General features: G+C 38.9%; 2 protein-coding genes across 5 annotated transcripts; one reads left to right on the plus strand and one right to left on the minus strand.

Annotated features, from left to right (window-relative positions):
• The first annotated feature begins 143 nt into the window (after positions 1-143).
• On the plus strand, positions 144-3,015 carry psmg2 (proteasome (prosome, macropain) assembly chaperone 2). The gene is made up of 7 exons (XM_026156209.2): positions 144-366; positions 1,161-1,332; positions 1,627-1,685; positions 1,789-1,907; positions 1,989-2,168; positions 2,404-2,524; positions 2,624-3,015. Exons 1-7 carry the CDS (start codon positions 310-312, stop codon positions 2,702-2,704), a joined length of 789 nt encoding a protein of 262 aa, XP_026011994.1. The 5' UTR covers positions 144-309; the 3' UTR covers positions 2,705-3,015.
• A 1,976-nt stretch (positions 3,016-4,991) lies between these two features.
• ptpn2b (protein tyrosine phosphatase non-receptor type 2b) lies at positions 4,992-23,173 on the minus strand. Of its 4 annotated transcripts, none has more exons than XM_026156256.2 (10): positions 22,933-23,173; positions 22,311-22,401; positions 22,122-22,222; positions 17,398-17,496; positions 15,488-15,625; positions 14,661-14,870; positions 12,781-12,942; positions 11,070-11,266; positions 10,342-10,437; positions 4,992-5,938 (listed from the first exon to the last, which is right to left on the minus strand). In XM_026156256.2, exons 1-10 carry the CDS (start codon positions 23,017-23,019, stop codon positions 5,917-5,919), a joined length of 1,203 nt encoding a protein of 400 aa, XP_026012041.2. In that variant the 5' UTR covers positions 23,020-23,173; the 3' UTR covers positions 4,992-5,916. The 4 variants fall into 4 exon arrangements, with proteins under 4 accessions (XP_026012041.2, XP_026012040.2, XP_080152800.1 ...); XM_026156255.2 differs by having other exon boundaries at positions 11,061-11,266; positions 22,933-23,159; XM_080296674.1 differs by lacking the exon at positions 4,992-5,938 and adding an exon at positions 9,413-9,556 and having other exon boundaries at positions 11,061-11,266; positions 22,933-23,159.
• Positions 23,174-24,854: the final 1,681 nt, after the last annotated feature.

Below are 24,854 nucleotides of genomic sequence, written 5' to 3' on the forward strand. Positions count from 1 at the left end.
CTTTAAATGACAGTAAGTAAAAAAAAACACTTGGAGCTTTAAACAAATCTGTGGATGCTTGTTAAAGAAGTCTACTTAAAACTATTAAAAAACAAACAAAGCTTCACTGTAACATTTAACTTGGGCATCCCCGCGTGGTACTGAAACCGTCATCAACAGTCGACACAGAGCCGAGCAGGTCCACAACGCGAGGAATGAAAATAGAAGCGAAAGTTGCCTTGGGATTGTAATTTAGACGTCTAACTTTTAATTTAGTTTGTTTATCTGAAGGCTTGTAGGGTCGTGTGTGCCTGCTGGCTGAACAGCACCATGTTTATCTCCTCGCAGAGCTCAGCACCCTCCTTCAGAGATTTTACCCTCGTCATGGTGAGTGACGGACGAAAATAATCCTCCCATCAGTTCCTGCTTCATGCTTTCATATGAGACTCGTGTAATCACCAGGGAAAAACAAAAGCTTCACTTCTGTGATTTTCATCCAAGAAACTGGCTGTGTATAAAAATACCTTTAATTCCTACACGTGTAATGCAAAAGTCCTGTTAAACCCCTTGGATTCAAGCTGGGTGTTTGCGCCACGGTTACAGCCTTATTGTCCACTGTGGAGGGACGCAGAGGCACAGTCTTGAGCCAGCCCTTATTTCTTTGTATTTTCAGAGCAGTCTTTTTGTGTGTCAAGCCACTAAATATTTACCTGTGAATCATTCAAGCTCATAAAAGACACCTAACTCAAGGGATGAATGAATGACACATGACACTACGCGCACCCTGTCACGATAATGCATGGCAACGTTTATTCCCATTGTTTTAGTTACATCTATGGAAAATGTTAAAGAATAATAGTGCAAATTTGTTTTTGCCTGCTGTATTTCCATGTATGTTTGAACAATTTGTTGCACCTGTTTTCCATTGTTATTGCAAAATATAAAGAAATAAGGGGTGACTTTAAACTTGCACAGTGCAATAAAACTACAAAAAAAATGCAACTGTCCTAAAACTTGAAAAAAACTTAGAGGCCTAGTAAAAACTGGACCTCTCTAACGCATGTTTTTCTTTATCAGATGTTTTGCACAACTAAAATGTGCTCAGGAAAAGGAAAAAGTGATTAAAACGATTCTCGCCTTCTCTTTACTTTTGTTACTTCTCTCCCTCTTTTCTCCTCCAGCCTGCGGTGGCTGTAGGTAACGTGGGTCAGCTGGCCGTGGATCTCATCGTGTCCACTCTGAACATGAGTAGGGTGGGCCACATACACACTGACTGTCTCATCCCGATGGCCGGGAACAACCCGTATGCCAGCAGCAAAGAAGATGGCGAGGAGCTGCACACTCCTGCTGAAGGTACAGTTGGGTCACTGCTGGTGCCTGTCTAACACAGAGATGTCGACATTTCTGATCAGAAATTAAAAACAAAAACAAAACAACTCAGAAATGTTCCCTTCAAGTCTACTGTCTCTTTACTGCTGTGCGCTGGGATGTCCGCTATCCCAACTGTGATCTTCTGGTTGTTTTTAATCAGCACTGTCTTATTAGTTGACATTAGTCCTGTTGTTGTCAACCATCAGTCAGGTGATCAGCAGTTTTGTCTGCAGCTGCTGTGAAGTCAAAAGAAAAGTAACCCTCTGTAATCCACAGTTTACGCAGCAGCAGAACTGAAGCTGGCGGTCCTTCAGATCAGAGCACCAATTCTTCAGGTAACAATCAGTCATCAGTATGACGTCAGTTCATTCTCTGAGTTCCCTTCATACTGTATGCCTATTGTTGTTTTCTTTTGTTCTACCTTTGTTTAAACTGCAGTCAAAGACCAAAAAGTTTCGTCAGCTGCTCGTGTCCTGGATCAAATCCAGCGGCTTCTCCAGGACTGTCGTCCTCTCCAGCAGCCACGCCTACCAGAGAGATGACCAGCAGCTGCAGGGGTAAGTACGACGCCATCGCCTTATTTCTTCACTTTTGCATTTTTCAATCATGTCTGCTCAACAAACACGTGTCTCTGCTAGCACTCCTTTGAGGTACCTGGTCACGCCGTCCCTGCTGAAAGGGAGCGCGGACGCTTTGAAGGAGCTGGGCTGGAGGGAAATGGAGCGAGTCCCGGCCTTCCCCGGACTCACAGACGGAAACACGGAACCACGACTCTGCATCCCCGGAGGAGGCATCACCAAAGGACTTTACACAGACAGGTAGAGACAGGAGACCTGCAGGTAGACAAAAGATCATCAAAAACACAGGGAGCTGGTTTTAAAATGATTTTTATTTTTGTGTGTAAGAGCATGGGTCACTGTTACAGTTTAATAATTATTCCAATATAAATCACAATAAAGGTGTGTTCAGACACTTTTTCAGTATGTTGAAACGCCTCAGTAAGACTTCCTTGTTAATATTATTTGTGTTTGTGTGATCACGTGTGCTGCACAGTTGCAAAGAGGACCTCCCGCTGGCTGTGTTGCTGCTCTTCTGTTCAGAAGGTGACAACATCCCCGATGCCTTCACTCTGGCGAACCACCTCAACGACTGGCTCCATCTGCTGGACGATAATGTAAGTGACACCACGGCGCAGCATTAAAGCAACCTAAAGTTTCAGAGGAGTGGTAATGTCACTGTGAGGAGAATCATTGCTCTCCAATTCTCCTTTCAGAGCAAACAGCCCAACAAATGGAAGATCCCGACTTCCTGGAGTCTCCTGTTTGGAAACGGCATCCCGCCTGCACTGTTCTGATATGTATAGTGTTTTAGTTTTTTACCCTCTATAATTTGTGTTTAATGCAAGACGTTTGCTCCACATATTGTCGTTTTCAGACCTCAGCAAACTCTCGACTGGGGTCAAACCCGGTGACTGATGGCAGCGCTGACATATAGAAAGATGGAAATTGCCCACATAAATCTCCTCCGTCTTGGAAATGTATCTTAAATAACTCAAACATAACAAAATAAAATGTACAAATACAGGATGTGACCCAAACATTCACTTCTGGACTGCTATTTCCTGGTTTAAAAAAATGTTTTTCTAATAAAACGTTGCTACAGGAATGTGGTGTGAATTCATCTTGATTGTGGATCACTGGATTAAGCCTCCACCCACTTAACTGAAAGTGGTTGGCCAGGCTCCATGCTGTATTCCTGGCAGTCCCACCTCTCTGTAATTTGATTCTTTTCTACAACCTATAATGGTAACAACAGCACAACGCTCCGATTCAAGCCATTTTGTGGTTTTCCTTTCAGTCTGAATCATTTTCTGTGTGTAGACCACTTGTGGGAAAGGAATGTCCTGCTGACAGCAGAGATTTTTTTAAGGGAGAGCAATAAAATAAAGTCCTGGATCTGAATAATTTGAAAGAAACAAGTAAATTTGAACTGAGGACATTAAATAAAATGGTGTATAAGCAGTTGAGGATTCCTAGTATAGTTTTGTATCTTGGATTTGTTTTCAGTTTCATTTTCACACTTTTGTTTGCTCATTTCAGTTCAGTTTTTACTGCTAATGATTTTTCAAGTTATTACTTTTAATTATATCTTTTTAAATTAATATGGGGGTATTCATCAGGGGCAGATTTAAGGAGTTCAAAACATTTTTTGTAATAAAAGCACTCTACTAAGTGCCATTTAGGCATAAATAAGTTATTAAATATGTACACACAAGCCACTTAATGTTTATTTGATAGGCATAATTGACCACATTGAAGAAGAGAAAAAATAATATTGTTTTGGTTATTTTTTTGTTAGGGTACAAAAGATACTCACCTGTTTCTGTAGTTATACCTTTTCAATTGCTCTAATAATCGAATCAATCAATCACACGGCAGCAACTCAGTGCATTTAAGCATGTAGACATGCTTGAGATGACATGCTAAAGTTCAAAACAAGCCTCAGAATGAGGAAGAAAAATCATTTAAGCCACTGGTGAATGTGGTGTGGTTGTTTGACGTGCTGGTCAGAGTATTTCACAAACTGCTGATCTGCTGGGAGTTTCCCACATAGCCATCTCCAGAGTTTCCAGAGAATGGTCTGAAAAGGATAAAATATCCAGTGATTTTCTGGATACCTTGTTGGTGTCAGAGGAGAAGCAGAGGACTGCTTTGAGCTGACAGGAAATCAGTAGTAACTCAGAATTACTGGTTACAAATGAGATATGCAGAAGTGCAAACCACGCTGGGTGCCACTCCAGTCAGCCAAGAACAGGAAACTGAGGCTTCAAAACTAAACAATAGAATAAATTTGGAAGTATATTTCCTGGTCTGATGAATCTGCTGCAACAATGAGACAGTCAAAACTGTCCTGTCATCAGCAGTTCAGCCTGCTTCTGGTGCTGACCACGCCCACTTCCAAGTCTTGTTTTTATTAGTCGTCCCATTTCTTAAGCAAGAAGCTGCATTTTGTTTTCTATATAGTTTTAATTCAGGTTTTTAATTCAAATATTTTAATACTGACAATATTTCTTATCCTAAATTTTAGGATTCTCTCACATCCTGAACTTAGATAGAAGATTATAAGATGCCACGGAAGTAAACCAACAAAATACAACATAGAATAAAATTTGAACACAATAAATTGTTCATGGACAAACACAACTATTTTAAACTGGGTTTTTTCTGTTGTATAGCTCTTACTATATTTACTGGGTCTCAGCATTTACAACCACTGTGGGCAACAACCTACATACTGCTAGTTTAGCTTAGTATGAAAACTAAAGGAAAAACTGACAAAAATCTATCCTCCTGCTACTAAAAATGTTTAGTTTTACATCTTGAACACCAAATCATCATAAAATTACATTTAAAAAATGACTAAATATAATTTTATGGATGGTTATGTGTCTTTGTAATCTTCGTTTAGCTTACAACTGATAATTTTAGCTAACCAAATACTAATTCTTCCAATTTATCCAACTTCTTTTCATCCAAAAGAAGACATATATTATTGTTTTAATATTATTATTATTATTGTTATATTTCATTAATATAGCACCAAACCAACAGGTTTGTAGATAAATAACCACAGAAGAACAGTTTGTATGTAAACTAGATGATACCAGTTTTAATTACAGATTACACTCTAAAAAACAAAAACAAACTTAAGACAATTTGTTTCAAAAGGAGAACAAGTCAGCTTTAAATCAGCTTTCTACTTTATCCAGGTGTGTAACATAAGCTTTCGTCCTTTTTTCTTCTTCTTTTGGTATTCAGGGTTTCCTTTACAAGCAAAAATATGTCATTTTGTACACATCTCTCTTAAAAAAAAAAAGAAGAACACTATGTACATCATGGAAACATTACATGTCACTGAATTTCTCACATGGGAGCGAGACAGTGTGTTTCATTCAGCCGGCCCCACATCACCTGAAAAACTTCAAGTAATTTATTATAAAAAATAGAACATTTTTTACTTTTGCCTCTGAAAAAATGTTTTTTACCCTTTTCCAAAAATACACATATAAACAGCATTACAAATTGGCAATGCATAGCCCCTATTTTCAGTCTGAATTTCATGAATGTAAATGAGCGTAAAAGAATGAGAAAGCTGCAAAATAATATTATTAATGCCAAAAAAGAGAGCGAGAGAAAGAAAAAACAAATCTTTTGACTCCGGAAGCAGCATTGACAGTTTAAGGTTGAGGTGTGGCCAGAGGGGTAAAGCGCTGGTGTGCTTGTCTTTAAACGAATGTCAAAGTGTCCACTGTAAACAATGAGGATGAGAGATCGGAAAGGTGAGCCGGAGGTGGACGTGATGTGTTCCTGATGGTAGAAGAAACAGAAATGTTGGCTCTAACTAATGATGATAGGCCGGTATGCAAGGAAAAAAAAAGACACACAAGCAATGAAAAGGAAAAGGAGCGCTAGCTGAGGACATGGAGGTGAGGAAGATTGGGAGAGAGCTGGAGTTCCCTGCCGATGTTGGCTTTGCTGCCAGAGTTGTGGCTACAGGTGGAGGTGGTTAGTAGTCGCTGGTTTTCGCCCTGTGAAAAGAAAATAAAGAAAAATAAGTTCCTGTTAAACTCAAAAAAACTTTTTTCTGTCGGTCAGTGAAGCTTAAGAGTGATCAAAGGAAGCCGTGCTACGAAAAATCCCGTTAGTATCTTAGGCTTGGCCGAGCTGCCGTGATGAAACCGCAGAAAGCAGGAATCTAAAGATCACTTTGATCACATCAACATCAGACCGACTATCAGAGCAGCAAAAGCAGCTGTTATGCTTAATAAAACTCGTCACACTCACAGGGGGTTTCCTGCATACAAAAATCCCCCCCAAAAGAAAAAGATCACCACAACTGTTTATTTGTTTATGGCCAGCAATACCATAGTAACCTTTTGTAACTTGAGGTCTTTGTCTCAACCAATCATATTTATGTACCCTCCAAAGGCTCGATGAGAGCCAGGAAAACCCCCGAGTGGTTCAGAAGCTTTCAGCTGAAACACGAAAATGTTTCGTTATTTTAAAGCGTCCAAAGACATCCCTGTTTCGTTCTTTGCTTTTAGGACTAGCTTTTAGATACCAATATGATATTTCAGTGCCCAGTGTTTGTTTTAAAAGGCCAACCTCCAACAGTATCCAGCTGCTGAAGTTGCTCGTGTTTTGACTGCTGGTGTGGTTTGCCCTGTGCTGCTGATGATGCGTACACTTGGCTGTGGTACTGTATGAATCTGTGCTTCTGTGGGGAACGTTACCAACACACTACTGAAGTTCAGGTATACAGAAATGCTACAGTGTAGTACCCAGCCGCACCCAGAGTACAGTAAAGGTAAGGAGTCTGTGTTAATTCAAGTCTATCATGCTCGAGTAAATTCTATTTCAACAAACAATGGCAGTGATTTTTATTGCACTTTCTGGAGGGTGCCAGAAATTCCTCTAGGCAGGAAAAGCCCTGCACACAACTGTAGTATGTAGTCATAGAGTCAAAGTGAGCTACCAAACCAGCTCCTCCAGTTCCAACGTGCAAGGGTAAAGACGTAGTGTAATCACAACCAACAATGGTATGTTACGGATACAGCCAAGCTTTTCCCCACATCTCAGAGAAATGTTCAATATTTTTGTAAAGTAAAGCAAAAGTTGCCCTCTCCATTAGATCTAATGATCAGTGCTAAAATGAAGAACGTAGATGACTGCTGTAGAGCTGGAGTCGGGCCTGAAATTACACTTACATTAACTCTGACTGCTTTAATAACACATCAAACTACATGTGTGTAGTTTCAGCCTCTTCCGTTTTGAGGTCTGGGACTGTTGGTTGGATAGAAGTAAACACTGAAGCGCTTTACGTAACTTACAGGCACTTCAACTATTTCCAGACACACAAGCAAAGAAAAAAGAAAAGAAAAGAAAAGGATCTAAAAATTAGTTGTTAGTTGAGCAACAGGAAGTGTTTTTGATCTTCCAGCCTGTTTAAGTAAGAAAAGCTGCTGATTTAATATTCAAACTTTATAAAGTCCAAAACACAATTGATGCACTTCACAATACACAAATCCACTAGGAAAACAGACACAATAAAGTCCTCAAGATAGAAAAAACATGCAGCAAATCCAGACATATCCACTCATTATTTTAAAAAGTTAAGCCAAAGCAGATGTTCTTTAAACCTGCATTCTTTCTATGTGGGGGGCAACTGTTTAGGGAGGCTTTCCGAATTCAACAAGATTATTTTAATATATTTTACTGTCTCCATTAAGTTAGAAGAAAAAGGATCACAAATCAGGGTACGCCTTAGCAGAGCCACAGGCAGCTGCAATCAGCTGTGTACTCTTTAGACTGTTTTTTAATTATCATCCTGAAAATACATCAATATATCTTTGAACTCTTTGATTTGTGTGTTTGAGATGCACTTCTGGCTGCTTCCTCTCACAAATGTTACAATGACACAGGTGAGGTTCCAGAAGTAAAAATCCCATTCATGTTCTCCAGGAGGATTTTTGATTATGGGCCATAAAACCAAAAAAACAAAACTAGCCTACCCACAATCTTAAATTGAATCGGCAACGTCTGTGATTGGTGGAGGCTGGTGTTACCGTGGCAATGTTTAAATCTGCAGATTGCTTAGTGGGAAGAAAGTTCAGAAACTGCAAGAGCTGTCACTGCAATCGGGAACAAAGAACTGTACCATACACACAACTACACTATCCTTTACTAAACACAAACACACACACACACACACACACACACACACACACACACACACACACACACACACACACACACATATATATATATATATATATATATATATATATATATATATATATATATATATATATATATATATACACACACACACACACACACACACACACACACACACACACACACAACACTATTATTTTACAGCAATACAGAAATGAAAAGAATTCAGTTTGATTAGGTTTTGCACTATTGGGACGAGTAATTTCTTCACCATTAATTGTGTACCCAGTAATGCACCTTTTTTCTTTTGTTTTCCTTTAATTTTGTGATCCCAAACAAAGATTTTTATGGTCATGCTTTACCTCATGGGTTGTTTGGCTTTGATCAAGGCCTAAAACTCTCAGTATGAGGATTTTAGGAAAAGTAAATAGAGAAAATGAATGGGGAAATTCACATCTGGAACCAGAGCCTTTTTAAAAAAAAAAGCTTTTCTGGTGTTTCACTGCTACTTTGGCAGTGCTGCTTATTTTGTGTGTTAGCCAGCAAATAGCTTAAAATGAGCTTTGTGAAAACAGAAAGCAAACTGCTGTGAGCAGCTAAGACTGCTGATTTTTCAAAAGTTAGCGCTGACTGCATCTTGATGTGGCGTTTGATCCATAGAGGGGCACTTTCAGCTGCTTACAACAACCGAATATTTCAGAAATACATCGACTGACAAAACACCGAGTGGATTTCCGCTGGAGCACAGGTATCAAGATTTTAAAACTGAAGCTGTGGGCGTTTGACCATCAGTAGACTCAGCTGGGTTTTCAGTCAGACCCACTCCTCATTTGTCAGAACGGCAGGATGGAGGGCTTCATCAAAGGTCCAATCACTGATGTATTTTTCTATAACTGCCAAGGGACAATCTATGCTTCTGCCTTCTCTTTCCAGGCCTCCTTCCTTGCATGACTTTTATTTTCAAAGCAGAGGTTGTTGATTAATCTTTCGTACGCCCACTTTCTTGACAGGGTTTACTGCAGAGATAAAACGCTGACGGCAAATTCAAATATATGATGCATAATAATAATTAGCATTTTGCGTTGTTCCAACCGAACCTGACATTTCAGAGTTTCGAAAACCAACAACCACAAATGTACTCACACTCGCGCAGCATGCTAGAGTGCAGCCAAAATTAACAACTCCAAAACCACAAGAGCCAAGCAAATCATCAAAGGAAGAACAAAACCCCAAGAGAAAACACAGCAATACACACTTACATACACACACCTGCACACACGCAAACACACAGACCTCCATGTACAAGAGTGGGTGTTCTTTCTTTTGTTTTGTTTTTTAAAGCTGCGGGTAAATTTCGTCCGTTAAACGCGCTCTCCGTGGTTGTCGTTGCTGCCTCAGAGGGGGGTAAAGATACACCGCCCCCCGCCGGACAGCCGAGCTCTTGTCATGTGCAGCAAATGCAGCCCAAACTGTCCAGGAGAACCACAACAACAGTGTAAGATCTTCACAGAAATGGCGCAGTTTTGCCTGTATTACTGGAACAACGCTGACATGTCACACAACAAAGGCTGCCTTCTCAGAAGTGATTCAGTGAGAAGCAGTTTTTTTTTTTCTCTTGAGGTGCACTGTCATCAGAAATAAGGTGTCAACCTGTGCCTTCATGAGAACGTAAGCTGTGTGTCAGCTGGCTAGGCTAGAGGAGTCGATGCATAAGAATTATGAGAAACAGAAACAGAAAATTATAAAAGCTAAAAAAAATGAAGTTTCAAGACCGACTTGGGGTAACTTCTGCTATTAGAGGTTTAAGTCACACACTGGGAAAGCCTGTGTATCCCTTAAAGTAAATTAAAGTGTAGCTGAAAAATGACTTGTATCCTCTTGTATTTGACATCGTAACAGTGGTCAAATAAAAATTCTTCTCCGCTGTCTACAAGAAAATAAAGACCTAAGAGAGTGCAAAATCATTCGATGCCTCAATTTATGCATTTTAACACCTCGCTTACTGCTAAAGCCATTTATTAAATACAACACAGTGGTGTACCTGACTTCCATTGGGGTAATTAACCCCAATGGACTACCTAAATTTGCCCACGTTGATTATTTTTTACACACATATGTAACGCTTGGCAGTCCAAATTTCAGCAGGTACTGACATGGTGCATGAAAAATCATCCCAGAGAACACCAACTTGATGATTTGACTATAAAAAACAAAAAAGAGAGTAAAAAGTGGTTTAAACCAAAACTTTAATCACCTTTTTCTCTTCCTCTCAGAGTCATTTGTCCTGGACTTGCTTTGGGGTGTCTTGGCTGTGCTCGATTTGGAGATGCTGTCTTCCCTGCGTCGTTTTCTGCGTAGAAAGGAGGAACGCAGGTAAACAGTTGTTTAGTAACAACGGTACATTTAATTTTTTTTTACACATGTAGCCTGTAGCCAAGTCCAAATGACACCAAACAGAGACGGTATAGTTTAACATTTTGTCATCAGTTTTTACTCCTGGTTTTATAGATTCTAGTTTTTCTCAGATTTGTTTCCAGAGTGGATTTTCTCATTTCAGTTTGGTTCTCATTAGAATCAGTGTAAGTTTCAGTATTTTCAGTTATTATAATGTGGGAAGTAATTGCCTGGGATAGAATAAAGAAGTCAGACCAGTTTTAAAACACACTTTATAATGACAATCGGCTGTGCTGACAAATGTGACCAAACTGAAAAAGTCTAAAACTAAAGATGTTTCCTCTAAGTTTGCCATTTAAAATTTAAGTACAAAGTGTCATTTCAGTTAATTTCATTGTTTTGTTTGGTTTTTTAATCCCAGTTTAATTTTTTCTTCTATTTTTTATGGGTTTCATCGGATTCACTTTACATCTATCCTCACTCTGACATTCATACTTTGTTAGAAGTTGAACCAGTAATAGGTCAATCAGCTGATTATTGGCTGATAATCTACACACGCTTTTTGTTTATCAGACTCACTGTACTGACTGTGCTGTGCTGCCATCGAGCTCCTGCTCCTTGCAGGGAGACTGTGCAGGCGCTTTGCCGTCCTGTCTGTAGTCCCCTCCGTCCTCCTGCTGGCTGCCATTGTGCCGCTCCGTCGGACACCTGGCCTGTGGCTGAGGTGCAGGGGGAGACTCTGATAGCGGCTCCTGATCTTCCTTGGATAATTCCCGCCACTGATTCTACACGGAAAGATTGACAGCAAACAGGATGGGAACAGCAGTACTTTTTTCCAGTGACAAAACATTCTGTGTGTTTCCACTCTGTAAAATGACATTGTGCAACAAAAGTATATAGAGCAGGTTAGGTTTATGAGGTTAAATACGTAAATACAACGCAGAGCGCCTGGTGCTGCATGTAAAGGACTGTCTCAGATAGCATTTTTCAAGGATAAGGATTCAAAGACAATACAATGTAAAATCTGTCTACCTTTTAGGACTCTCAAAAGAAAACAAAACCTAAATTTTAAGAAGAATTTGGTAGTGTGTATCGCAGTCTTCTAAACCTATTAGCTCTGAATACATTACTGCTGTGTCCTTGTCTGCTCTTGTCTTCATCTCCACAATAATTGCTGAAGACAGAGAGCAAAGACGGAAACAGTTATTTTGTAAGTAAAGACTAAAAGTTGACTTTGTATTCGGTTTGTAGCAGTGTTGGGGTAATGTATTACACATTTATTGTTAGTTAACTACTCCCTCGAGGGAGTAATTAGTTACACTACACGTTACATGGCAATCGCCATGGTGATTCTACTGTAGAAACATCAACAGGGAGTAATGGAGGGTATAGTCTGACTGCTCAACACTTCCTTTGTTACGTGTTGAAGATCAGGCTCTGGGTGCTGGGCTGAGGACTGCATGCACTCAGCTTTAACATCACTCTGAGTCTTGCCTAGCTTAGCATTTGCATGCTGTCTGTGCAGATGTTTGCAAAGAGTCAAAGTTGTATTGTATTAGCATATATTGTATTAGCAGTATAATACAATTGTTTCCATCCTGGACGCAGTTTGCGCTTTACAATTGCACACTTGCCCTTTTGCGCAACAAAAAATTTATGTTTACTACTTCAACAAGTGCGCAGGAAGCAAAAAGCAATAATTTTCTTGGGAACACATTGCACCCAGCAGGATCATAGTGATGCACACCAACCAAATCAGTGTGGCCATAATGTGGCTCCCTTACTGACAAATATAGTTCCCTTGATTTACAACTTGGGGATTTTGTAGATAAATAATATTCCTTCCATATAAAGTAAACAGATACCATGCGTTTGATTTATATTTACTGCTATACTTGTGTTTATCTATGTGTCCTAGAAAAGCTCAGACTCAACACACAGTCTGAGTTTAAATGGAAGAACAGAATACCAATGTTTTAGTTATCATTTTCTTGCATTGTAATTCACACTGGGCTTATTATAATACTTTGTTTGAGCCTTCAGATCTCAAGTTGTCAGCCTGGCTTTCCAATCCCCAAATATTCCACCATCTCTCTTTGACTAATTCACAAAGTAAGCCCCCAGTAAAATATGAAAATATTTCGCAGTCTGCTGATTCTAAATCTTTTTCAGAAAAAAATAACTCCTGCTAAAAAAGTGGGACTACACACAGGCCTCCAAATTTACACACGAACAACGGATTGAGAAAGAAAGTCACCTAATTGTTTTTTATTTTTTTATTCCTGTCTGGAACAGCTACCTGTACAGATGAGTCTCCCATGATAAACTTTGCCCCTTCAAGGACAGCCATGTATGAGAATCGCAGCTGATCAGGAGTCTGAATCAGGCCCATTCGGTATTTCCTCATGTTCAGCAGGATGCTTTTGATGTCTACTGATGAGGGGTCTTTCCTCTTGTCCATCTAGAAGATACAGCAATAATACACATTTCCATTAACCAGAAGGAAATCCCAAATCTCTTTATGTTAACCCATGTTTTCAAAGGGAAATCCAAATCAATTTAATCTCCATTATTTTTTCATCTACAGCATAAACTTGTAAATAACCTGAATGTTTGAGTCTGTATTTTTAAGTTAATCCTGTATTTATTCAAAGCACTGTCTGTTTTGGAAGGCTATAGTGAGTAAACTCACATAAAATAAGGACAGTGAATGGTTAACTACAGTACAACATTATCACTCTGGAAGCCTGCCAGATTCTGTCAATGAAACACAAACACAGTGACAGCTTGCCAGCTGGTTTAGAGGAAAAAGGAGCTTTCTGACATTTCCCAACAGGCTTTATTTCCAGGATGTTATATAAACTATCAAAACCTGCCTCTAAAGCTACACCTTACTGTGCTCTTTTAGGAGGAAGGGCAAGCAAAGACAGCCATAATTTCAGTGTAGAAGTTTTAAAAATATTTTTGTACCCTTATACTGCGTTTTCTCAAAATGCAAAACTGTGTTGTATTTGGAGTGTGGGATAAACGTAAATGTACTTCACTTTTATTTTTTCAGCATTTTTTCTCTTATATCTATGTGCTTAAGGTGCGTCAGTCAGACATTCAAACACAATTATTTTCATATTCAAGCGCCAATAGATTCATTACGAAAGTTACTGAGCTCATGCCATTTCTTAACATAAAGTGCACATACAAATGTCAAATAATAACTTGTGTGTTAATCTTTAAAATAAGCACAGGTCAAAGAGGGCAAACCTCGCCCAGGGCAGCGCACCCTCTGGGCAGTATTTACATTTAAGAGAACAGTATTGTATTTTGTGTATATTCATTTTGTTTTTGTTTTCTTTGTCCTTTTTCAACGTAAATAAGAAAATGTGTAGTACATTGAAAATAACAGATTCTGAGGTCAACTCGAAGGAAAGGCATATGTGAAATGTAAAAGTGAGGTCAAAAGTCAAACCTGACACAATTAAACTTCGATCCAAACTATAAAGTGATTTTTAAAATCCCCATGTATCAGTTTCATTTCTTAAATGTTGCCAATACAAACAAAGGCAGCAGAATTTAAGGAGAGTTTTAAACACAAAAGATCTTTTATGGCGGTTTGACCTTATTTCACCTTGAAGAAGAGGACAGAGGTCCAAAGTAACAATATACTTAGAATCCCCATATAGCACTGCCTCTATGTTGTCAATACAAACAATGGCAGTAAGAAACACATTTTAAAATATCTCTATATAGCATTATTATCTCTTTGACCTTTAGCTCAATCTGTTGACTGTGAAGGAAAGATCAGAGGTCAAATGTGGCATGATATGATAAATCTTTCTATATACCATACTTTCTATATGTTGACAATACACTGCAAGCTTCTAAGACTTGTAGCTTCTAAGTTATAAAGCGTTTTTAGTAATTTTCGACCATTAAATCAATATGTTGACCCTGAAGACATTGGTGGATGTAAGCCAAATTTTAATGGACCATTAACATGACCCCACTCTACACCCCTACAAAGTTTTATCAAAATTCATTCAAAGCTTTTCAAGCTATTGTGCTTACAGGCAGAATGACACACACGCAAACACTACTACAAAAATAATCTCCTTGGTGGAGGTAGCAAAAATACATGAAACGCATTCAGTCGGAGCTTGCGTAGAACAAAGACCCAGGACTTACCAGGACCAGGCATGTGTCAACTAGTGAAAACGTCCCTGAGCGTCCGATTCCAGCGCTACAGTGCACCACAGCTGGTCCTTGATCTGTGCCCAGTGCTCCAGATTCCCGCACCTTAAAGAGGAAGTTTAGGAAGGAAGCCGGGGACTCGGGGACACCAAAATCGGGCCACGTTGTGTAATGAAAGTGGTAGAGCTCCCTTTTCTCCCCTGTCTGTGAAAGGAGATAAAGCAGGGCTCACTAGCAGTTAAACTCTAAAACTTTGCTCTATGTGTATTTACACTTTCAGTTGTCTTTATCAGTGCTGACTGGGGTAACTGGAGGTTACTTCAGTTTAAGAACTGGACTTGGCAAACAAGTCAGCAACAACACTTTCAGTTTCTTTTTGTTGAATAAACCTGCTCCTGAAAAAACACCAATCCAGCAAAATAAACTTGGCTGTAAATTTCCATTAAGAACGCTCCTTTTGGCGCTCATTTTAAATATGATGAAACAAGTAGCTGGAGGATTACAGAAACTCAAAATTAAATGATTTGATTTTACGCTGTACTTTGTGCATTTGCCATTTATTTAAAACGTATCAGACTGCTCTCTTGCATCGTTTGCACCTCATTTACATTTTCCATCGACATCTTCCCACCTCCACACTGCAAAACCTTTGTTTGCGTGGGAGAAAAGCTTTGTAAAAATCTGATAAAAAAACAAAACATAATAATAATATGTGTCATTAGTGAATAAGGGCAAATCTTTGGTGTGAAACCTCTAAATTTTACTTCTCCTTCGCCACCTTTTGCTGGTAATTCCCCACACTGAGTAATGCTGTGGCCTACTTGAATGTTCTGCAGCTCCAGCCTTCTGGTGGTGTAGTAAGACTTGGTGTCTTCTGACAGCAGTGTGACCAAGAAGCGTGTGTCTCTGAAGGCCATCTCCCTTTCCTCTGCTGTGGGCCAGTACTGGGCACACTTTTCCTATCACATGAGAGGAAACACACACATTAAAAGGAGAAGTAGAAGCGGCTATTCAGGGACGCTGAATAATAACTTTACACACATTGCAGTCAAATATCTTCTTAATTCTACCCGGTGACACTGACGCTAACGTCACATGACACAAAACATGTATAACTCTGCTTAAAAAAAGTATTTGTGTACTTCCTTCCTGTAGACGTTTATGTCAGTTAGTCCCTGCCAAATGTAAAGCCTTGTTCAATTCCAATTCAGCAAGTCTAAGTTTATCACTCAACTTTGCCAATCTACAGAGAAGATCCTTGTGAGTTTAAAAATATCTGTTGATTAGGTGCTCTGTATCTTTCATTTCAAAGAAAACCGGCACAGAGTGAATCTCATGACCCAGCAGGATCCACTTCAGCTGCTTTACGGAGAAACAGAGAGGTCACAGCTGCTCTGCACGACAGACTTTTAGTGTGCGTGTTTAATCTGAACATTGCAGGATCACTGGAGTTAGAGGAGTTGAGAGGTTTGGCTGCATCCCAGATCCACTCAATACATCTGTGTGTGAACACACTGTCAAAACACTGAATTCCAGTAATCCTGCTGACAGGAGGAGGGCGAGAGTACATACAGATTAAGCCTCTAAAATTTATAAACCCACATTTTTTCACGTTTCATGTTGCAGCTCTGCATCCAGACAAAAAACAAACAAACAAAAACACATTTCTCCCACTCAAATGGAGCTTTTCCAAAATGGCTTTTGCAGTGTGTAAATATAAGGATGCCAGGTTATTGTTTCAGTGTGTGCAGAGTAACACGAGCGTGTCGAAAAAGACAACTTAAGTCATCCTTGCGAGGTCTGTCGGCCAGTGTTGTAAGAAAAACAAATTCCTTCAGGTTTCATGCCAGTATAGGCAAAAAAAACACAGTAGAGCTGTTATCAGATAATGTTGTGATTATGAAAAAAAGGGGCTTAATATCACATTGTGACATCTCAGGAATGCTGGTTTGGAAAATAAAAACAAAAGATTGCATTTTCAGCCAGATTTAAAATCGCTACAGAAAAGGACGATACTAAGATGTGTAAGGAACCGACCCTGTTGAGTAAACAGCTGTCTGTGAGGCCTCAGTTGGGGGGTTGAGATTATCCATCGCCATCACCGACTGCCTCTTTTTACCAAATGTTGGCTTTTTGTTGCCAAGGAGGTCACGTGATGCTTAGGTCTGTCCATTTGTTTGTTTCCCTGTTTATTAACAGGATTACTTAAAGCTTAGTGAAGGATTTGAATGAAAATATTTACCAGAGAGTGTGGGCCTGGGCCAGCTTAAAAGTAATTAACAACTGAAGTCAAGTCAAGACTTGGATGTGGGAATTTCTCTACTGTTGTGATGAGACGAGGGAAAACTGAACCCTTTGCAAATACACATCAAACCGAAACACTGTGAGACCTCGCTGTGAAGTTCTTAGGAAAACGTCATTGGATCCATGGATGCAGTCATGATTATTGGATATTTCATCGTGGATGTAAATGTGGTGTGTTACTTGACATCTGACCATTTAAAAAGTTTAATATGAGCACTAAAAAGTGCTTAAATTATTTCACACTACCAGCAAGCAAGTAAGTGTGCGTGTGTGTGTGTGTGGCTGAAGATAAAACAGTCGATCTCTTGACAAGTTTTTCTGTGGTCTATTTGATATTTCTGCAAATTTCTGTGTGTGGGTGCACACAGTCGAATAACAGAAGTCATACCAGAGAGTGTAATCTGTATCTGCTGTACTCTACACTCACCGAGCCTTTCTCTATGACTCTGTTGAGCATGATGACTGCTTTGGTCTTTTGCTCCCAGATCATGAGCCAAAAGTGACCACAGGTGTTCCTGAGGGGGCCCTGTGGACAAAATAAATAAATAAATAAACAGAAAAACAAACAAACGCTTCAATCAGTTACACAGCTGGAAGAGTGGGAGGTCCACAAAACAAATTCATGTGATGTCTATGCTTTGAACAATAACATCAGATCCACTCAATATATTAGCCATGCAACACACAGAGGTTGGTCTCTAATCTTATGGTCAGCATGCCGCAGAGATTTGCCGCATGACAGCAAGAGTTAAAGATCAAAACTGCTAAAGGTTACCATGTGGCTGAGCTGAGTAAATTATTGGTGGGCTGAAAACCATCAAAATGTCAAAGGTCTTTCATGAGTCTCTTAAAAGTCTGCCTTTATGTTCAGAATACATAAGACAGAGGTACAGTAGTCAGTAGTCTCTGCTGCATTCCTGCTAAACAGAAATAAAAAATACAAGTGCTTAAACATCAAGATGACCGGCTCATTTTTTTGATATTAAAAAAACCCTGCTCCTTCACATCAGGACCTCTCCAACATTAGACACATTCAAAACTCTTTGAAAACTCTTTTTTATTCTTCAGCATTTCAATCATAATGAGTTTCAATTTATGATGCCTTTTTTTCAAACTCTGTTGATAATTTTACAGCACTTTGTTTTAAATGTGCTACAGGAATTAACTTGACCTCACGAGCCATTTCTCTGGAGTTATGCTGAGGAACATTTTACGCGGTCTTCAGTCGTCAGCCACAGAGAAGCCCATCATCACAGCCAAGAAAACATAACATACGGGATTAAAAAGAAAGAAAATTAAAGGATTAAAAGTTTAAAAAAAAAATCATCATCACATTTATTGATGTGGAAAGTAACTGCTGCAATTTTGGTTATAGTTTTAAATGTGTAATGATTGCTTTGTGTAACTACTTTCAGCTGACTCTGATCAGACTAGTGGGATGCTGTAACATTTTAACAAACCACAGATGACTCATCTCCAAAGAAGCAATACAAGAAAACAAAAAGTGTGAAAAAAAAATAACCCACTGGATGTTATGGATGACTGACAGAACTCAAGTGTGTAAGACTAGACTAAAAAATGTTGTTAGTCAACATCTCAAAAATATCCTCCGGCCCAACTCTTTACAATCTGTTACTGAAGTGAGAAACACGCGATACAGGGTTGTCGTGTTTAATCGTGAAAACGCTCAGTAGCTTTAAATTAGCGAGGTAGCAGTCAGTGCATGGTGAGCAGAATCATAAATAAAGAGTCTTATCAGCCCGGGCTGTTTAACTGTGGTGATGACCGTTGAAGTCATTTGTCCTTTCATTTCCTGAAGACTTGAAAATATTCAAATCTGTGTAGGAAGAATGCACGTCTGGTTAAGAACCAATGGTAAAGGTTTTGGTTTCATACAACGTTTTGCACCAACTGAAACCCGTCACATGATCACCACAACTCTTGTGGCATGAATTCCTGACTCTTAAAGAGAGAATTTCAGCTGATATTTGTAATAACTGTGTCCTCAAAATGTCAACAACTATTAGTCACGCCAGATAACGTAGCAATAAAAAGAATTTCAAAGGCTAATTATGTGAAAACACCCTTTAATTCTTTTCAAGAAGCAATAAAAGATCAGTGTTCCTTCTGATAAATAAAACTCTGTTAACGTGAGTGTTTCACAGCTTCTAGCCTACCTCTCTTCTCTCGCTTCACAAACTTGTGGTATTTCTTAGGTTTCAAATGACTTTTATCTTAATGTCATTATATAATATGTTGTTGCAGTCATTCTGATTTAATTAGTAAAGGCTAAAAAAAAATCACTGACAGAGTTAGTGATATAAGGAAATATTTTCAACAAAACTGCAATTACAACCGGTGGTAGAGAGATTTAGACATCATTATCCGACAAGCAGCAACCCTGGCAGCCAGCCTGCAAGCTGGATGAGACGTGCTGCTTCCAAAAGCATCTCTGTATTTCAGCGATTGTTTTTAAACACGAAAGCTTCAGTTCATGTGTAATATCCACAGCTTATGATGTAACTAAATATATTTCCACAGTTTTCAGGATGTCTTTTGCCATATCTTGTTCTTTGAGTTACTAGCAAACACACAACCACAGAAGATATACTGACCACACCGAGTATAATTAATATATACCATATCTTAGTGTTATATTAATATCTTATACAAACTGCCATGCTAATACAAAGTCCTGAATTTAAATATAAAGGATGAGAGAGGTCATGACAGTGTTGGTAAACATCTATTAGCACAATATTGATACAATAAGCACTACTGGACTTTCATGACGTTGAATTTAAATTGGCCATAACGTCAATGACACAGTAGCTCATCCGTCACAATCCTTTACAACTCACAAAAAAATGTGACCTTGACTTTCAGCACAGTTTAAGTGAAGAGCTATTAGATAATCACCACGCGCATATTTTATTTCACTAAAATATGACAAAAACTCAGAGGAATAGTGGTTCTTGTGAACTGTGTTAGAGACGGCCACAGTTCACAAGAACTTGCTGTGGCATTAGACACGGTCCTTTGGCTGGATGAGCAAAGCAAATTAAACTAAACAATAAAACTAACAACAAAAACATGTCTGAATTAGTAAAAGGAACAGAATTACTAAGAAGTATTTTTAAATCTGTGTAATGGACCTCAGAACCTGTGCAACCAGACATATGATAGCTCAGCTGCCTCAGTAACAACAATGTGGATTTTGATTAACTGTCTACTTCTGACTGCTAATCTCCATATCAGGAACAACTGAGCTAAAATAATAAATGAAGCCGCCACAGGTGTGCCATGTGTGTAAAGGATTTGAATAAGCACATATGGATCATTATGGAACTTCCTATGACCAGCTTTCCTCATATGGGGGGGTTTACTTTTTTAGCTATAATGCACCTTATACTTCACTCTGCTCAATAAAGTTCACCCTTTATATACCATCGGCTCAGCGGCCAGTCCATTTCACAGCCACTCTTTAACTGACTGTAATTCTGTCACTGTTTGTCCTACAGACAAAATTCAAACTGATCCGGAAGATAGAGAAAACCAACTTTATGGCAATATTTGATGTATCATGGCAACACAGTAGTATCTACAAGGTACTGTAGTCTGAATACAGACAGGGAAATCAGCTCTGCCTAGGTTTTACCATGTGTGCTTCACATTACCATAACTCATCAAACATTTTGGGATAGAGAGAAAATTCAAATGCCAGCTCAAAGATCAGAATTATTTTGTAGTTTTACAGCCACAGTAATTGGGGATTAAAGGGTCAAACACTGGTAACTGTATTGTCTTATGGTGTAAAACAAACCAAGTGTCCCCATAAGAAGAAAAAACAACTTTGTTTGGTGATGCTTAGTTTTTATACTGTCAGGTCCAATTAATCCAAAATAACTAGGAGAAATTAAAATTGTATTCTGAACAAGAGCTTTGGTCTCAGGAGGCGCTGGAAGCAAGAAGGACCACTTCAGTTTCTGTTTGTCAAACAGGGTTAGGTTACATTCAGAGGTAAGTCTCATTAATAACCTCTTACAAACAGGTCTATTCACGTCTGCCAAGTCAAGCCAGTAACCTGAATATTACAAAAAAAATCCTAATGTTCCCACTTTAATGCAGACTTTAACTCTTTGCTTCTTCTTTGATGTGAGAATGGGGGTAAAAGTGTGAGTCGATATCTCTAAACAGGTCGCCCTTAGTCAAATTCTCACCTGGAAGTTTGTTTTCTTGTGATAACAGATTGAGTTACTCAGCTCAGGGATTTGCTGTGCCGTGTTATGTCTATTTCCACATGCAAATAACTCTGTCTAACAGCAAATGAAACATCCAACCTGCTTTATTTATTTTGAGCTCTTTTAGTTTGGGTTTTGTGGATTTTTAGAAATTGGAGGCTGAGGTTAAATAACAAACCGGGTGGTAATTGTACACAGGTTAACATAATAAATAATTATGAGGAGAAGAAGGGCATATGCAGAAACTATTATGCAAACTAGCCACATGTACACAGTTTGATAAGAACTGGGGGGAAAAGCCACATTCATATAAATATTACAGAACTAAAAGTGTATATAGAGAGATATTTTAGGGCCTAAATAATCAGTCAGTGTTAATAAATAATGGACTATATGGACCTAAAAGCAAGATCCTTAACACTCTGGTGTCCAAACTACATGACCGATTTAAGATGACCTAGCATCTTAACCTTATCCTCACCGAGTCTAAGGTTTCAACTTGTGTCAAAAGCGCAGACTTCAAACTAAAAACATGACAGAGCAGTAAAGTATGTTTTAGTTTGAGGCATCTAAGTCCTACTGCACAAAAACAGATTGAAGCCAACAAAATAACCATGATTATGTTGTCTATCTTGTGGACCCATGTTGTGGAAGCTTATTAAACACTTTATGATGCGCTAATGATACTGTTAAACTACATAAAATAGTACATACAAAAGCAAAACGTGTTCTGAATCACATTCAGCGTTATATTTTGAACATCTCAACAGATATTTGGGATTCAGGTATTTGCTTTAGTTTGATAAAATTCCAAGCACCATTTGTGGGGCAGGATTAGGGTTAGGAGATAGCACATATAATGACTTAGACCTCAGAGGGTTAACCATGGTGTAGAACTCCTTGGACTTGCCTGAGTCAGGATGTAACTCCTCTGGGCTTCCTCATTCACTACCAGACTTGCATTGATGTAGTCATTCTCTGTGTTCTTCAGCTTCACCCGACTGTGATCGACTGCAAGTGGGATAAGGGAAATGTTATTTGGGCATGGGCTGTGAATTGACAGGTAAACAGTCTGGCCTTTATACAAATGTTTACCTACATGGACTGACATCCCGATATCTGTTTCTGTTGCGATTCTCCGGATACTTTGCCACTTTGTAGGAACACTCGTGGGACTGGTTCCTGATTTCCTGGACAGCGGGAGTAAGGTTTAGCGACACAAAAGAAAAAGTAATGAAACAAATCACTACGTGTACCAAATTCAAGCGGTTACATTTTCAGTTCCGCCCCTCTCTGAGCATTTTCACTAGGCATATATTATCACATGAGAGCAATCAGAAAACCAGTTGGTTTACTCGTAAACACACGCGGTAACTTTCGGCAGTCATTACATATGAACTAAGAGCAGGATCTTCCCGGGGGGAGAGCGGATTTAACAGTGTAAACAAGTCCGTAGCTATGTAATGTAGCTAATCGCTTCAACCATATGCACGGGCTTATGACATTGACTAAGCTTTCGGTAACATTAAAAGTAAAGTATGTCAGCGACTTCTAAAAATAACGCAAATCATGAAAATGAGCTACAAAGGAAATTATTTAGGAAAGACGGTTATAACTTTATAGTAAATGCATTCCGGACTGTTAGTTTTACTCCAATAAATGCGCGCTTTAAGTACTCACAATCCGCGTTAGCTTTGCGGTTGCTATGCTAACAGACTTACTGAGTAGAGTTTCTGCCACCGGCCCTCTGAATCTATCTCCTCAAACTTCTGGTCCATCTTCACCGTAGCCGTGCCAATCTGTTCCATAGCCGGTTGGGTTGGTTAACTTTTTGACTTTCTACCTCATTACTTTATTTAGGACAGAGAAACCTTTACCCGAACAGTGAACCCTTGCCCTCGCCGCGGAGCTCTCGCTGAGTGTTTGTCCGTTATCTCTCTGCCGCAGTTGTCATCCAAAAGTGAGAAAGGTGCGCATGCGCCACAGAGGTCCCTCCAGCGGTTAACGAATCAAATGCATCAAAGATGTTTAGCGAACAAACAAGATGTCAAACTCCAAGAAAACTTTGTCTGAAGGACTAGTTTACAGTATACATCCACGGAGTTCTATCTAATTTCATATTAAAAATGCACTGGTGCGCATTTTTTTAAGCTTTTTTTTTTTTAACCATGCTCCCTTTTATAAGTTGTCTGTTGTGTGTACGTGTGTGTGTGTGTTGGTGTGTGTGTGTTTTACATTAGTATTTTGTAAATTATTAGAATATCTCTATGCCACTAAAGCTTCATTCAGTATCTATTGCTCTGATGGCAAATAATCCGTTTTATTACCTCTATCAAATAAATTAAAAGCCTGGCAGGCAAATAAAGATTGCTTGGGGGGCCGGGAGGGGGGGGGGGGGTATTTATTAAAGTATTTAAAACTAAAACATTTTAACAATGATTCAAAAAGCAAATGTATCTTTGACATAGATACATTGTTATTACATTATGTAATTGGAAAATAACAGTGTTCACACTTTTAGAAAGCAATACATTTTTAAAGTTTCAGCATAAAGTCATTTTCATTTAAGCAAATATGTCGGCTGAACTGCTAATTAAAGAAAATATCTAATAATACAATTACATGGCAGCAACTTAGTGCATTTAGACTATAACTGGTCATAGTGTAATGGGGTGGGGATATTGTTTTGCACACTATGGACCCTTTACTACTAACTAAGTACTGCTTAAAGACCACAGCCTATCTGAATGTTTTTGCTAATGATCCCTGTATGAGCACAGGGTACCCATCATTTGATTGCTGCTTCCAACATGATAGCATACCATGTCACAAAGCTCAAACTGGTTTGTTGAACATCACAGTGAGTTCACTGTACTCAAATGGCCTCCACAGTCACCAGATCCCAATCCAATAGAGCACCTTTGGGAAGTGTTGGAATGGGAGAATTAATAATATAATATTTTGTCAATATGGATCAAACACTCTGAGGAATGTTTTCAGCACCTTGTTGGATCTAGGCCAAAGAAAATGAAGGTAACTTTGAAGGCAAAAGGAGTACTAATGAATGGCGTTTTAGCAATGAGTTATTACAGCAGAGTTATTTTTCTTCATATATTACACCAATGACAGAAAACAAAAACAACACAACAATTACAAGTTTCTGTTAAATAAAACAAAACTCCCAGGAGGACAAAGTACACTTGGGTAACCTGATTCTTGTTAGTCAAAGTAAGCAAAGGGGTCAAATGAAGCATTTCTAATGTTACAGAGGTTCACATTTCCCTTTTCACCTGTAGCAGGTTTGTCAAAGCTAATGGTTCAACTGGCTTTTTGTTTGTTTGTTTCTGAGGGAATGAAGGATCAGATAGAGGACCACAGAATTTCAATTTATATAGTTACTGTGATGTACACCGTCTGCACACCGTCACAAACTTTAGTGAACTTTTTAAAGTTGGGCAGTCATGGTCATGTTAAGACATGTTACTTATCAACAACTAACAAATATCAGCTTGCTTTGAGAAGAAGAAAGTTGTTCTTAAGACAACATTTTTAAAAAACTACTATTACAGTGACGTTCCCTTCTTTCTCTCTTTTTTCCCCACAGTACAGCAGATGTAAAGGAAAGTCCTGGTGTTGAGACCAG

Source organism: Astatotilapia calliptera, chromosome 22 (genome assembly GCF_964374335.1).
Source record: "Astatotilapia calliptera chromosome 22, fAstCal68.1, whole genome shotgun sequence".
Taxonomy (NCBI): Eukaryota; Metazoa; Chordata; class Actinopteri; order Cichliformes; family Cichlidae; genus Astatotilapia; species Astatotilapia calliptera.